Raw genomic sequence first — 13,990 nt, 5'->3', positions numbered from 1 at the left:
AATTGATTCATGAATTAAGCGCAAAAAATTATAACTAAAAAATAATTAATAGTAATCATTTACATCGTGGAAATAAAAACGAGATGAAATAAAACAAAGAGTTGAAAGAAAAAAAAGTTAGGAGAAAAGTATGGTAGTTGGAATGAAAATGATTTTATATGTGGATAGTGGGATTTAGAGGGATGATGTAGGGGGGACCGCTGTGAAAAGTGGTGAGATAGGGAGGAAAAATTTGCTGAGTTGGCAAGACTAGGAGATATAGAAGGCCAAATTTAGGAAAACTCCCGCGTATAGTCTATGGCCAGGACCGGTGCTTCCCACTGGGTTTGCATGTCGTGTGTTGGTAACCACCAGGTTGCTTTTTTTTCGACAGGATGTCCGTGCTTCAGAGTAGAGGAAAAATTTTGCATGACATGTTGCTGTCTGATCTTTTGCGGTTGACTTAAAAGGAGTTTTATATAAACAGTATTTAACTGTGCACCATGTCACAAAAGATCAGTGCGTCCTAGCGTCTGTGGTTGGGAGACTTTTCAGCCTTCCATCGGCGCGTCAGGCTGGGTGTCCTTCACCATTGAGCCGCACGCCATCAGCCTGCCAGAATCAGAGAGGAGATGGGGAATCCATCTGCAACGTCACATCTGCTCAGGAGCACGGGAGGAAGGTTGGAGAAAGCAAAAGCGTCAGCCGAGCCTGCTGTCCCTACATTTTTTTCGGCGGCCCAGCAGACCATATATGATGATGGGCTCATTCAGTTCAGTTCTTGCGGCCCACCACACTATGGATCTTCACGTTTGGTCCACTGCTAACCTGCTTTGTAGGTTAAGCTATCAATCACAAGAGAGCCCATTTTATCACCTTAAAATTTTTAAAGCAAATTTAAAACAAGTTCATGCTACAGCGTTGATGAATCATAAGAGTTAATTACACGAAAAAGCAACTTACCCCTATTCCTGTTGCGGGCTGATTCGAAGAGACGGGTGCCTGGGCGACGAGGTAGAGGTGGCTTCGAGGGCGCCGTGATGGGTAGGTGCTGCCGTCTTGACGCGCCGTGATGGGTAGGTGCTGCTTGAGAGAAGAGAGATAAGAGTAGAGTTTGATGGCAATTGCTTGCGGTTTAGATATAGATACTAAATAATTCTCAAACTGCACAAATTATGGAAACCGGACTTAATAAATACTAAATTCTCAAACTATGGAAACTGAAAGTATGGAAGGGTAGCCAAGTCCTAGTCACCGGTGCTGATCCTCAGTGGCCTCCTATCCTCCTTTGCTGGTGTTGCATACATATGTGAGTAGTAGACATTGCCAAAGGCCTGCAACAACCCCTAACTCCAAAAACAAACTGAATAGAATCCTTATGCCGTGCTAACACCATGCCACATTATGGGCGATCGAGTCCAAACCAAACACGCCCGACACCCAATAAACAAGCCCATGCTGATTGCTAATAAATGCAACACATTCAGCCAATGTGTGCTTCAGCACGCACAGCCATCACCACGCAGCAGTTTAGGCCCTGTTCTCTTCAGCTTTCCTTTTTTTTCTTTTCTTTTCACTTCCTATATTCAACATTGCACTTCCTATGCCTTAGCCCTCACCAACATCGTACACCATGACCATCCCCAAATCCTAGTAATAGGCCAAACTTACAATGCAGTTTTAGGATGCTAGAAAAAGGTTTAGGAAGGGTGGGAGGAAGGTGAGTAACTCCACTGTGGAGCTCTAATGCACCTCACCCTTTACCAGATCTATGGGCATCAAGTCCAAAACCATGACGTAAAAAAACCAAAACCGCTTTGTCGTAGGTTGTGGGTTCAAGATAATCCACACCTTTATGGGTAATCTATATCATATTCTCTAATAAGCCAACTCTAAGATGGCACATATATAATTAACCCATAAAGAAATCATATTAGATAAAAGAAAGTACCTGTTTTCTGCCCATATGGCATTGCAATATTTACTTTCTTATTACATGCAGGCGTCTTAAAAGCGTTTTCAGCCACTCTAATGCCACTCTCAGGCTACAAGAACAAACAAACAAACACGAGTTAGATGTGAAGAGTTCAGATGTTGTGAAGCTTTAGTTTGGCAATAGGCCCAACTATGGGACACATTGTCAATATTCTCTTTCTTATGCAAATGCATGTGCACGCAGAACCCAAGAAACTCTTTGACAAACAAACAAACAAACAAAGGTGCTACACGAGGCTAGGGTACACAAGATGCGCGTGAATCAGCTGATGTTGAAGATGCATATAGCGAAAAGTACAACTACCAAACACATTTTTAGAAATGACAAAGAGGAGCTAAAAAAGGAACATCTAGTAGTATACTACTGTTTTTTTAGTAATAGTAGTATACCATAATTATGCAGTTATGCCACATCATAGAACATGGTAACATTAATGTAGGAATAATAATAATTGTATTGACTTAAACACAATAGAATGGCATTAGACTCATTGATCAACACAATAGTGAGATAACAATAGTGATTTCATAGTGTTGAACTGGGCTGGCATGTGGATCTGGTACGTAGTGTGATCAGCCCATGGCTAATGCCGGATTAGTGCTGAGCTTATGGAATAATAGTATATATGGGTTACTCATTCCGGCCATAGGTCTGTAGCCCATTGTGCCCCACCGGTGGTTCCGCCACTGGCATCAAACTGTAGTCCACATACCAGTTTAGATCTAATCACAACAAAAACACACCACTCAGGACCTAGTCATAACAGCAGGCCAACTTCATGTACATGTACCCAAGATGAATTATCACGAGGATGAGAACATACTAATGGTTTAATCACTAATAAACTTACAAGGTTGTCATCAGATGAGTCATCATCATTGCCAACATCATCAACGTGAATTCCCTTAAAACAAAAACATGTACATGTGGCCCATAGTTCAACTGGCAGCAAGCTTCAAGGGCCAGTAGCACAGATGGTCTAAGACTTTTTTGAGGGAGCCTCCCTCAAGCATCTCGTGAGAAGGAGGTGAAGCACCAAACCTTCCTCAAAAATTCTAGGGCCACTAACACACCAGCAATGTTCCTTCCTACCTGCCCTCCTCCCAAAATTTCACAAGACAAGAAAAAGAGAAGATGTGACTGTGTGCTACATGTGATGTGATTGTGTGATGGTGGCTGGGGGTGCCACATCATCAAACCACACTCTACATACCACTTTGGACCTGATCATAGTTCATAACAAAACATACCATTTCAGACCTAATCATAACAAAACAGCAATGCAACTTCATGTATCTATGCGATTCCACATTCCCAATTCATATATCTAAGAGGATGAGCGAATATAAATGGTTTGGTCATCAATAGACTTACATGGATGTCATCAGATAAGTCATCATCACTCTCAACCACATCACTGTCAACAATATGATTGTCCATTTTACGAACCTTGGAACGAGCCTTTCCCTTGGTATTCCCTTAAAAACAAGAACATGTACGTTTGAGCCATAGCTCAGCCAGCAGCTAGATTCAAGGGCCACTAGCAAAAAATGGTCTAAAGAGTAAATATGCAATTAATAATTGGGAAAGTACATACCAATGATAGTACTGTTGTTGCCCGCTGGAGGCCTGGTGCTTTCATATTCATCTGAAATGAGGATAAAACTTTGATACTTCAGCAATCAGTAAGTTAAGCTCTACTTTCACAAGTTGGAGAACAAGGATAAAGAGCAAAAGAGCACTAATACCTCAAAAATCAAAACTATAAGGTACATTTAATACTAAACAAACAACCATACTAGTAAATGAAATATGCTGCTTCACCAAATTTTTCAGCTCTACTTTCACCAAATTCACTACTGAACCAAGCAAGCAAAACAGCATAACAGGCATAAACCAAGCACCAAGGAACAAAGGCAGGCTGCGAGTCGTCGTTTTGCAAATCAATGCAGCAAGAGTGGAGCATCTGGTGAGGTGACACGCCAAAGCAACAGCTAGGACCTCCAGAGGCCCACCATATATTCATGAACCACAGTACGCTACTAGGAGAAGTCAGGACCAAAACCCAAGCTAGCTAACCCTGCACCACAGGAGGCAGATGGAAAAAACGCCACAAACTAAAACAACCAACTGGGTGGAGCCTTAGCCTTAATTCAGAAATCAGCCGAGCAGCATGCAATAACACATGGAAGGTGGGCATGGTACCAGCACAACAAGCCCCAAGAGGGTGAGATGCCAAGATCAAACAACATGAATGGTAATTTCAAGGCCTAAACTGTGGTCACACGGGTTACAGTAGTATGACCCAAATGGGTCGACCCATTTGACACCTTTTTTAAAAAAATGGATCATGTGGGTTGGATTGTGCACCAACCCATAACCATGCCTAGAACGCAGTGAATTGTTTATACAAGGTCTTTTAGAGGATGTGGACTATGCCTGGTGAAACAAGATCTTTTAGTGGATGTGGATTATGTATGGTGAAAAATACCATGACGTCCCAAAAAAAAATCCAAAACTGCATTGTCTGGTTGTGTTTAGGATAAACCTATGTGAACATAGCATGCACATAACAATATTCCCTAGTAAGGCAACTCTAACATGGCACATATATAATTAACCCATAAAGAAAGCATATTAGATAAACTCAACAGGCGAGCAATTACCTGTTTTCTGCCCATATGGCGTTGCAGTCTTTGCTTTCTTATCACAAGAAGGTGTCTTAAAAGCGTTCTCAGCCACTCTTTTGACACTCTCAGGCTACAGTGAACAAGCAAGCAAACAAAATACAAGAGTGAGCCATGAAGCTGCATATCAGTGGTTTAATCACAAATAAACTTACATGGTTGTCATCATATGAAGCATCATATGAGTCATCATCACTCGCAACCTCATCACCGTGAAAAATGTGCTTGTCCATTTTACCAACCTCAAAATGAACCTTTCGCTTGTTTTTCCCTTAAAAACAGAATGTAAATGAGGCTAATAGTTTGGGGGGTCAGCAAGATTCAAGGGCCAGCAGCACAAATGGCCTAAAGAGTAAAAATGCAACCAATAATTGGGGGACTTACATACCATGGATACTATTGTTGCCCGCCATAGGTCTCTCGTTTTCCTCTTCATCTGAAATGAGGATAAAGTTCGTTACTCACAGATGACCCCCACTTCCTCAAGTTGGGGAACAATGATGCAGTGCGCAAACAACACAAATACCTCCAAACTGCCCGGCATATTTTTTTTCTCGAACCACGCAGGAGAACTGCGCCTCATTTCGTTAAGAAGAAAAAGAGGTATCCCCCCTGGAGGTTTAGGCACCCCCAGGGGTTGAACAGCACCACAAACACACTCTTACAAGAAAAACAACAACACCCAACTATGACCCTTAGGGGCTGGCTCTCAGGACGAGGTCCTGGAGGGCCGACGCCCCAGCCAGACACCACAAATGCCCTTCATCAGCCACTGATTGTGGTGCTGCCTAGCATATTTAACACTTAAAAACAACACACTAAAAAATGAAACATGATGCTTCTCCAAATTTTGCAACCTACCTAGGAGATATGAATGCCACATATTAGTGCAGCATAATGCAAGTATCTGATGACTATTGAATTGGCAAAGCAGCAAGCACAATACTAGTAGAAAATAACAACTAACCACAAACCATGCAATGGCCTAGCAGTAGAAAGCAGGCGCTGAGCATTGGCAGCATTCAAACAAAAAGAAATGCAAGAAGAGGGGAGCAGATGTATTACCACACAACTTTTTTCGGCCACTCGAGCCTGGGGCGATGTTTTGCAATTCACGCTTGAATGGGCAATCGCCCACCCGGCGCGACCCCAACCAGGAGAATGGAAAGTATTGTTTGCAGGGAATGCATTTGACCTTTATACCTTGGAGGAGGTACTCAAGCTCAGTACAGTGACGGTAGGTGCTGATATCAGCACGGTAGCAGGCGCTACAAATGAGATTGTTACTCGAACGCTGCAACAAGGGTAGGTAGGTTAGCATGAACAGACAAACCATCCAAATTAATTCAGTCAGAGCTCAGCTCACCGAGAAGAAAACGGGAGGCCGGATAGGAACCTCGCATTCAGAACACCGAAGGACACTTGCCTTCAGCATGCACTTCCACCGGGCAGGAGGAGTGGAATATTTGGCAGAGGGGCACTCACGGCGGTGTTCCACAAACTCGCAGTAAGGAATGTATTTGTTGCAGTCGCATTTGAACTTCATCTGAGCGATGATGTGGTTCAGCAAATTGCAGGCGGAGTGAGTATCAGCAGCCAGAAAATGGTGGCAGCGGATACATTCACGACAATAGATTTGACGGCGGACGCACTGGCGGCACTGCCAGGAAGCACGAGAAAGGGGAAAATAGTAAGAAAAAAAAAAGTTGAGCTAGGAGAAAAGGAAAACAAAATATCTCACCCACCGTGTACGCTCTGCCATTGTAAGTGTCAGGCCGGAGGGGTCGGCGGCAATATGTGCAGTTCAGTAGCCCCTTTTTAATCCTGAGCCTAAACACACTCATCTCCTGCGATTGAATTTATCAAATTAATGAAGACAACGGCAGCGGGGACGGAGCACGTGGAGTGGATAGGAGAACGGGAGGAAACGAGGGCGGAGGTGGGGGCGCACTTCACCTTGGGCTGGGTCCGTGGCTCCGGCGGCGCCTCATCGGATTCGGATTCTTCCTCCTCCTCGCTGTCGTCGCTTTCTTGACGCGCCGGCGCCAGGGGTTTATTGACGGAGGGTTCGCCGCCGGAGGTGTCTTCCTCATAGGAGCAGGAGCAGGAGGAGGCCGCCATGGGGCCGGCGCCGGCTTGGGGAAGGCGAAGACGAGGGCGTGGCGCCGGCGGGTTTCGGATGGTGACTGCTTGCTTCCTGGACAGCATATAGATAAGAGGAAATAAAATTTAAAAAAAAAGAAAGCCAGAACGACGCCTGGATGAACGCTTTGAGACCGGCCCCACAAGGTGCGCGCTTCAGGTACTCGACCAAATGCTCCAGCGCCTCTGCCCCCTCCGTGCAAACCTATCCATGGTGTGTATAGTACTGTGTATAACGCTGCGAATAGCAAGAAATGTAACATAGAGATTCAGTGGGACCCTTTCGTAAACACAGTGAAAGGAAGCCAAACCAATATAAGTTTGTTTACATGATGACGCGGACATATAGAGAGCCTAGCACATAATATATCGTAAGCATCGTTTCACATCTTACCTATATAGTCTATTTCATTTTTATTTCACAAATTTGTTTAGCTACATAATATGAAAGCAATAAAAAAATGTTGCATTTGCATATTATTATACAGGAGTTGATCGAAAGCAGATATGTAAATGCTTGTTTCATATAATCTACTAAGAAAAAAGTTACTTGGGAGAGTGCTTATGCAACTTTCATGAATCCAAGAAAATAGATATAGGATACTTTATAGGTATAGATAGCTTGAGGAAAGAACGCGATTAATAGATATCGGATTGTGTTATATGGATTGTGATATATTTGGAACTGGTTGGTTAGCAACCCAGCTTTAGGAGATCCACACAGAGTTAGTGCATTATCTACTTTTCTGTTCTCCAAAATAGACATGTGAAAATATAATTGATTTTGGTTACTTAGGAGAACTGGAGCAAACGACGGCGGAGGTAGGGGCGCACTCACCAGAGATGAAGACTTCCCCTTGGGTTGGGTCCGTGGCTCCGTCGGCCCCGATTTGCTCCTGCGGACAAGGGGAAAACCCCAAAGGCGGCTAGGGTTTCGGATCCGGCGGCTGGGGCTTTTGTAGGCGGCTAGCTAGGGTTTGGCTCGATCGGTAACGCGAGGACGGCAGGGTTCCTCAGCGTCCGTGCCGTGGGCGCGTGGCGCTGATCCGAGGGGGTCCCGGGCTAGGGTTCGGGCGCGGAGCGCGCGCGCGGGCGGTCAAGGCATCGCGTGGGTGACGCAGGCAGGCCGGCGCGGCCGTTGGGCTCCTCTGTCACGACGCAGGGGTGGAGCGGTGCGGGGTAGGGGAGCGAGCGGGGAGCGGCACCGGTGCGGGAGCAGGTGGAAGGTAGAAGGGAAAGCTGGCCAGGTGGAAAGGGGAAGGCGTGGGCGGTTACGCCCCCTTGTTGTGGAGGGAGGGCGGCGGTGCCGGCGCGGGTGCGTGCGCGGGCGGAGGCGGCGAGGAAGCAGGATGCGGTGCTGGCTGGAGGTAGGAGAAGGGAAAGCTAGTGAGTGGGTCCAACTCGTCAGTAATTCGGGCGGTGGAGAAGGGGTAAGGCCGGCGAGAAGGAGGTGGCGGCTGAAGATGGGCCTGGGCAGCGGCGTGGGATTGGGCCGGTCTGTGGGCCGTGCGGGCAGGCCAGGGGTAGCAGGCCAGCTGGGCTAGGGCCAGGTTTTGGTTACGTGCTTTGGGCTAAGGTAGCGGGTTAGATTTTGGGCCGGGCTGGATTAGGGTTAGGGTTAGCGGGCTCAGCTAGGGTAGTTAGCTTTCTGTCACACCCGATTTATAAAGGACATAAATCGAGCAATCATATATGCGCCAGGATCAAGTCACGCATATATACAACAGAATCATCAAGATATCACAACACGCATCACGTATAACAATAATATAAATCGTAAATGAATCGTAAATGAATTATTTTATTACAACCGAATCAAGAATCGGTTCAAGAGTTGCGGAAGCGTAAAAGAGATACATGAAGAGTAGGGCGCCACAGGGACATTGACTGGGAGACAAACGTCTAGAAGTCGTCGAAGCCGCTGACGTAGTCCTCCACGTTGCCGGGCACTGAGCAGCAGTCGAAAGTATCCAAGAGAACAGAAGAGTAGAAAGACAAGGGTGAGTACAAACTCGTACTCAACAAGTATAACACAAACTATGAGGCTCTAGATTGGCTGACTCAACTGCATTAGCTTTTAGTCTTGGCAAATTTTATTAAAACTATTTACTACAAGTGGATGAATTACCATAAATCCGAATTGCATAAGAAATTAATCAATATTAATTAAGAACTACTGAGAACCAACCAAATCACCAAGATAACCCCACTAATCAGACGGAGGATCTGGGCCGCTCATGACTGTGAGCACAGCTGATATATCAGTTTTACACTCTCGAGAGGTTGCACAACTTTACCCACAAGTCGTGAACTACGCTAGTTGTTCATCACACTTCCTTAGGTGAGATGGCTAGCAAGCACACTACGAGACCGTTACAAAGGATCACGTTGGTAAGGTGTAACTGCTAAGGATTCTGGATCAGCGACGATGGGGCCCACCTCCGGGGGTACAAGCATATAGCACAGACCAAGTAGGAGGAGCAGGGACCATTGAAGCCTACCACCCCTCTTGCCCACGCAGGTAAGTTACTCCCGAACTAACACGACCTAATTAGTAAGTCAAGACCGTCCCATTCCAGTCCTGTGGTTGCGCGGTTGTCCCAGGTTGTCGCTCTATGAACCGGTCCTTATGGAGAGTGGCCAACCAAGCACTAAGCACCGTGCTGGCCCCCTAAACCATGTTTCTATTAAAAACATCTTTTAAGGAGACGTGAGCCGCTCAAGCACACAGCACAGAGGGCCACTCTCAGAATCAAGTTGCATATAACCATTAATCAAATTTGATTAAAAAGGATCATAATATGTGAGAGCGCAGCACCTAGCACAACTAACCAAAATGCAACCCAAGGTATAAATATAAAGGATAAGGTGGCTAGGAAATCCTTATAGCCATACAGAATTAAAATGCAATATGAAATTTGTATTAAAAGTGATAGGAGGTTCATGTTATACTTGCCTTCCTCGAATTCTCCTGGCTGCTGCTCAAACTGCTCAGAAGATGGCGGCTCCTAATACTCGTCCAAAGGCTCAGCGTCTACTCACAATCGCAACGCCAAAACATGGTCCAGCACACACATACATGCAAACAAGGATAAAAGATAAGAAACAGTACAACACTACATAAAAACAGCACACAAAACTATGCTAGAACTATTCTACGCGTTACCACGATCGCGTGAGCGCAAGAATCAACTAAAACGGAGCTAAGACGCGAAATCTAGGGCTAAAACAAGGTCCAGGGGCCTTTCTATAAGAAAATAGGAAAACCAGGGGGTTCTGTGCAAAAACCGAGGGCCTAAACCTAATTATAGGGTAAACACAGGGGTTAGTCTACAAAAACTCCAAGAAAGGACTGAAAAACCTAAATCTGGAAAGCTCAGGGGTCAAAAGGGAAGAAAAGGACCTATCTGCAAATATCTTCTGAACCTCGGGTGGACTACGGGTTGATTCCTCAAAAGGGCAGGGGCTCTTTAGCAAAAGAAACGGGCTGAAGGGGTATCTCCAGATCTGGGCCTTTGGATCGCCATCTAACGGCTCAGATTAGATCTATTACGCGAAGGGGTACGCTTGATTCTCATCCATCCGATCGGAATCTAACGCGCCAGAGCCTAACTTAACTGGAATCCAATCCCACGTGCCGGATCAAGGATGGACGGCCGGGATTTAAAATAACCCCGAACCGGTACGTGTTGACGTGGACGCTCAGATTTTGATCCCACGGCTCAACTCAAACGGATTCGCGATCTAATCTCGGTTGTTGACTCCTGATCGGACGGCCCAGGGCAAAAGGGAAAAGGAGGGGGTGGCGCTGCGACGCCGGCGGCAAAACCCGCGGCGGCGCGGCTCGGGACTCGCCGGAGCTCGGCGTTCCCGCCGCTCCGGGGGTCAAATTGTGACAGTTCATGTACTTGTAAGCTAGGCATATTATTTGTTAGTGTGAAGTATGTGCTTGTTAGTGTAAAGCTTGTGTGTGTTTGTGTGAAGCTTTTGAAAATTTAAAGTGCAAGTAAAAAGGGTATTTATGTAATTTTACATAAGTACAAGTCCTTTTATGCAAAATAGGTGATTTACAAAAGTAACTTTCCAAAATTACTAGAGGTCAAAGGGTAATAATGTAAGTAATCATGACTTACATAGCATCTTGCAAATAGGCCCAATGTTATATGTAATTTACTCTAACAAGGACAAAAATTTTATAAAATTCAAATTTAGTTCAAGTCTTAAAATAAAACTTCATATTTTGAGTTTTGGAGTTCAAACCCTAAAAAAAAGTTGTAGAGCTTGAAAAGTTGTACAACTTTCATTTTGGTCACATTTTTGTTTGAGCTCTAGAACAGTGGTTAAAGTCTTCTTTACCTAGAGGTCCCTGCAACTTTCTAATTTTACGCACAAGTCCTTGGGAAAGTTCCCTTTCTTCTTCCCCTCTGTTCCTCTCTGCTCCGCCGCTTACCGCTGTTTGCCGCCGACTGGTCGCTCATCTCGTCCACGGCTCTTAAATCCTCGACGATTTCTTTGGCCTTATCCCTTCTCCAAATCTGCCGGCCTACCTTGCCTTCTCTTCCATTTTCCTTCTTCTTCCATCGGCCAAGAAACAGAAACGAACCAAACCGAGCTTCTTTGGTCCGCCGGCCAAATTCACAGCCTCCGCTCCACCATCCTCAAATCGCCGCCTCCCATGGCCGCCTCACCTCCCTCTCTACCCCCTCGGCCACCACTTGCCATCGCCGTAGCTCCTGGCGCCGGGAATTCAAGATCCCGCGGCAGCCATTGCCGCCGGCCATTCTCCCATTCTCGGCGAGCTCCCGTCGCCGTCCTTCCTTCCCTCTTCAATTCCTTTCGCCCTGAGACGTGTGAGCTATCCACCAACCCGTTCCTCCACTTCTCAAGCCGACCCAGCACCTATCCTCGCCGAATTTCATCCATTTGTTCGGTTCCGAGCGCCGCCGTCGACCTGTTCCGATGAGCAGTTTTCTCCCAGCCCTTGGGGTCTGTTCTGGGTAGCTTGGGGGGATGAGGGCGAGTGGTAGATCGTGGTTGAGAAGGTTTACAGCTTGCTCCGTACCTTGGGCGGCCGGAACGCGTGCTGCCGCCATGGCCGAGCTGTGGCCATGGGGCGCCGCCGTCGAGCCACGAGCTCCGGCTATCCCGAGGCTTGGCTTGGCTTGGGGCGTGCTCAGGGAGCGCTGGTGGTGCTCGCTAGTCATCTTGTTGGGGGGGCCCATGGCCCTGGCATCGCCGGCCACCATGGCGGGGCCTTGACTCGTCGCCGGCCACGGCGTTCCTGGTCGGCGAGGGAATATGGGGTAGGGGTAGGGATGCCCCTGTGTGGGTCTGTGAAGCGTCCCCCCATCAGGGAAGACTTAAAAGTGTTGCTTTATCAGTCCCAGGAGGCTGATAACACTTTTATTACATCAGATGGTACATCACCGTACAATTCTACGCGGTAATGGGCAGTGAAGCGCCACTATCGCGAGGATTACAACTAAAACCCACACTACTACACTAGCTACGAGAAGAGGATCATCAGAGTCTTGCGCCATGCGGAACTCCAACGGTGGCCTTATCCACTAGCAAGACTGGGTGCAGGACGAAACCCTACTCGATGTCTTCGGGGACGTAGTCTGGGTCTTCCACTGTAAAAGTAAGAATGGGGTGAGTACGAACGTACTCAGCAAGTCCAATCACACCCACGGAGGGGGTATAACAGAATTAAATGCACAGGTTAATCCAAGGATAATGTTAGGGTTTATTTGCGGAAACACACGGTTGTATGCAAGTGTTCGTTTAAAACATTTTCAAAACAAGCTTCCAAGTACCAAAGAGCATACGATGTTGATCCACGCAGGATCCAAGTTTTAAACCGCTACCGGACTCCCCGTCCGCCGTAGCTCACGGCACAACTGCCGGACACTTTCCAAATCACTCACTCAAGCCCAACCATTCTCAGAGAGAAACACTAGTTATGTGACCACACCATAACTTGCCCAATACCGTGGGCACGGCTATTCGAATAGATTTTAAACTCTGCAGAGGTGTGCAACTTTACCCACAGGTGGGGTACCACAGCACGAACACCCTAGTGCCGGTGCAGATCCCAACAAAGCCATTACCCACCTTAGCTAGACCTGACTAGCCACCACGGGATCCATCAAGGGGTCATTCAACCTATCTCCGAGGTTTAACCAGGGCATAAGTCACACAGAGCTTATCCCTTCTCCTTGATCACCCGTTGCTCTCAGCTCTCCTGATGGCTATCAGACTAACTAGTGGGGTTTATGCTAAGCCGTTGCCCATACAACGGTCAAGTGGTTTGCACGACAGGAAGCTAGGTGAGATATCACAACAACTCGGTCCTTAGGGGTGACAGGACGGACATCTCCCTTCCTTGCCCTACCACACAGGTACGAGCACACCGACGGCAATTCACACAGAAATGCCATCCATCCCGTCTAACTCGTCTTTCAAAACCACATTTTATCCCTTCCCACACACACACATTTTCTTCATAAAAATCAGGTGGTCAAGGTATAGTTATCACAAACAAGTGTGGCTATCCTACCATGTTTTCAGCACGCAAAACCATGCAATTTTATAAAACAGGTCACTGGGTTGAGTTTATAAAAACTAGGACAGAAACATGCATCAAAGGGCGGAATTGAACTTGCCATCGTCCAGTCCTTGCGGGAGGTTCTGATCGAAGCACTGTCCCTCGGGTTCGGGGTCGCAGAATTGGTCCTCGTTCGTTTGGTCACAGTCGAGACCTTCCTCGTTCACTCCGTGTCCTACGACGCAAACAAACAGACACACAATCAAGCGAAAGAACTAAAAGCTTTCATCGTTGAGCTTGAATCGGAAATAATTTAGTTACGGAGTTAGGGGTAATATTTTTGGGTGGTTTCTTAATGGCATGGCTAGAACTATACTAGAAAGGGTGTGGTAAAGTTTCGGATTGATCGGAGGTCGTTTCGCACATAAAATGACGAGGTAAAGGGGTTTTAGGGGCTAAATCGGGGTCCCGGGGCTCGCTTGCAATTACCCGGAGGGGGTAAGGACCTTTTTGCGAACCCTAAAAAAAATACTCGGTCATGCTAAAAGGTGCCATGCGTATCTAGGTTCGTGTGTTGGAGGGCTCAATTTGAAATATTAAAAAGGGCGAGGTTTCTTTTGCAAAGAATGGGTGGATAGA

The 13,990-nt window shown here is 46.6% G+C and overlaps 1 protein-coding gene across 8 annotated transcripts; it reads right to left on the bottom strand.

Annotated features, from left to right (window-relative positions):
- Positions 1-14: 14 nt before the first annotated feature.
- LOC112899898 lies at positions 15-8,225 on the bottom strand. Of its 8 annotated transcripts, none has more exons than XR_003230125.1 (14): positions 7,643-8,223; positions 6,619-7,042; positions 6,408-6,509; positions 6,029-6,322; positions 5,728-5,956; positions 5,051-5,098; positions 4,818-4,933; positions 4,642-4,735; positions 3,573-3,623; positions 3,350-3,453; positions 1,931-2,024; positions 943-1,062; positions 704-824; positions 32-591 (listed from the first exon to the last, which is right to left on the bottom strand). XR_003230125.1 is itself a non-coding variant. In XM_025968553.1 (14 exons), exons 3-14 carry the CDS (start codon positions 6,781-6,783, stop codon positions 803-805), a joined length of 1,422 nt encoding a protein of 473 aa, XP_025824338.1. In that variant the 5' UTR covers positions 6,784-6,859; positions 6,940-7,042; positions 7,643-8,222; the 3' UTR covers positions 32-802. The 8 variants fall into 8 exon arrangements, 6 of the variants coding, with proteins under 6 accessions (XP_025824340.1, XP_025824338.1, XP_025824337.1 ...); XR_003230124.1 differs by having other exon boundaries at positions 704-807; positions 7,643-8,222; XM_025968553.1 differs by having other exon boundaries at positions 32-807; positions 6,619-6,859; positions 6,940-7,042; positions 7,643-8,222.
- Between the last annotated feature and the right edge of the window lie 5,765 nt (positions 8,226-13,990).

The sequence above is a fragment of the Panicum hallii genome, chromosome 7 (genome assembly GCF_002211085.1).
Source record: "Panicum hallii strain FIL2 chromosome 7, PHallii_v3.1, whole genome shotgun sequence".
Lineage (NCBI taxonomy): Eukaryota > Viridiplantae > Streptophyta > Magnoliopsida > Poales > Poaceae > Panicum > Panicum hallii.
The sequence above is the reverse complement of the archived record's forward strand: the minus strand, read 5'-3'. Positions and strand labels throughout refer to the sequence as shown.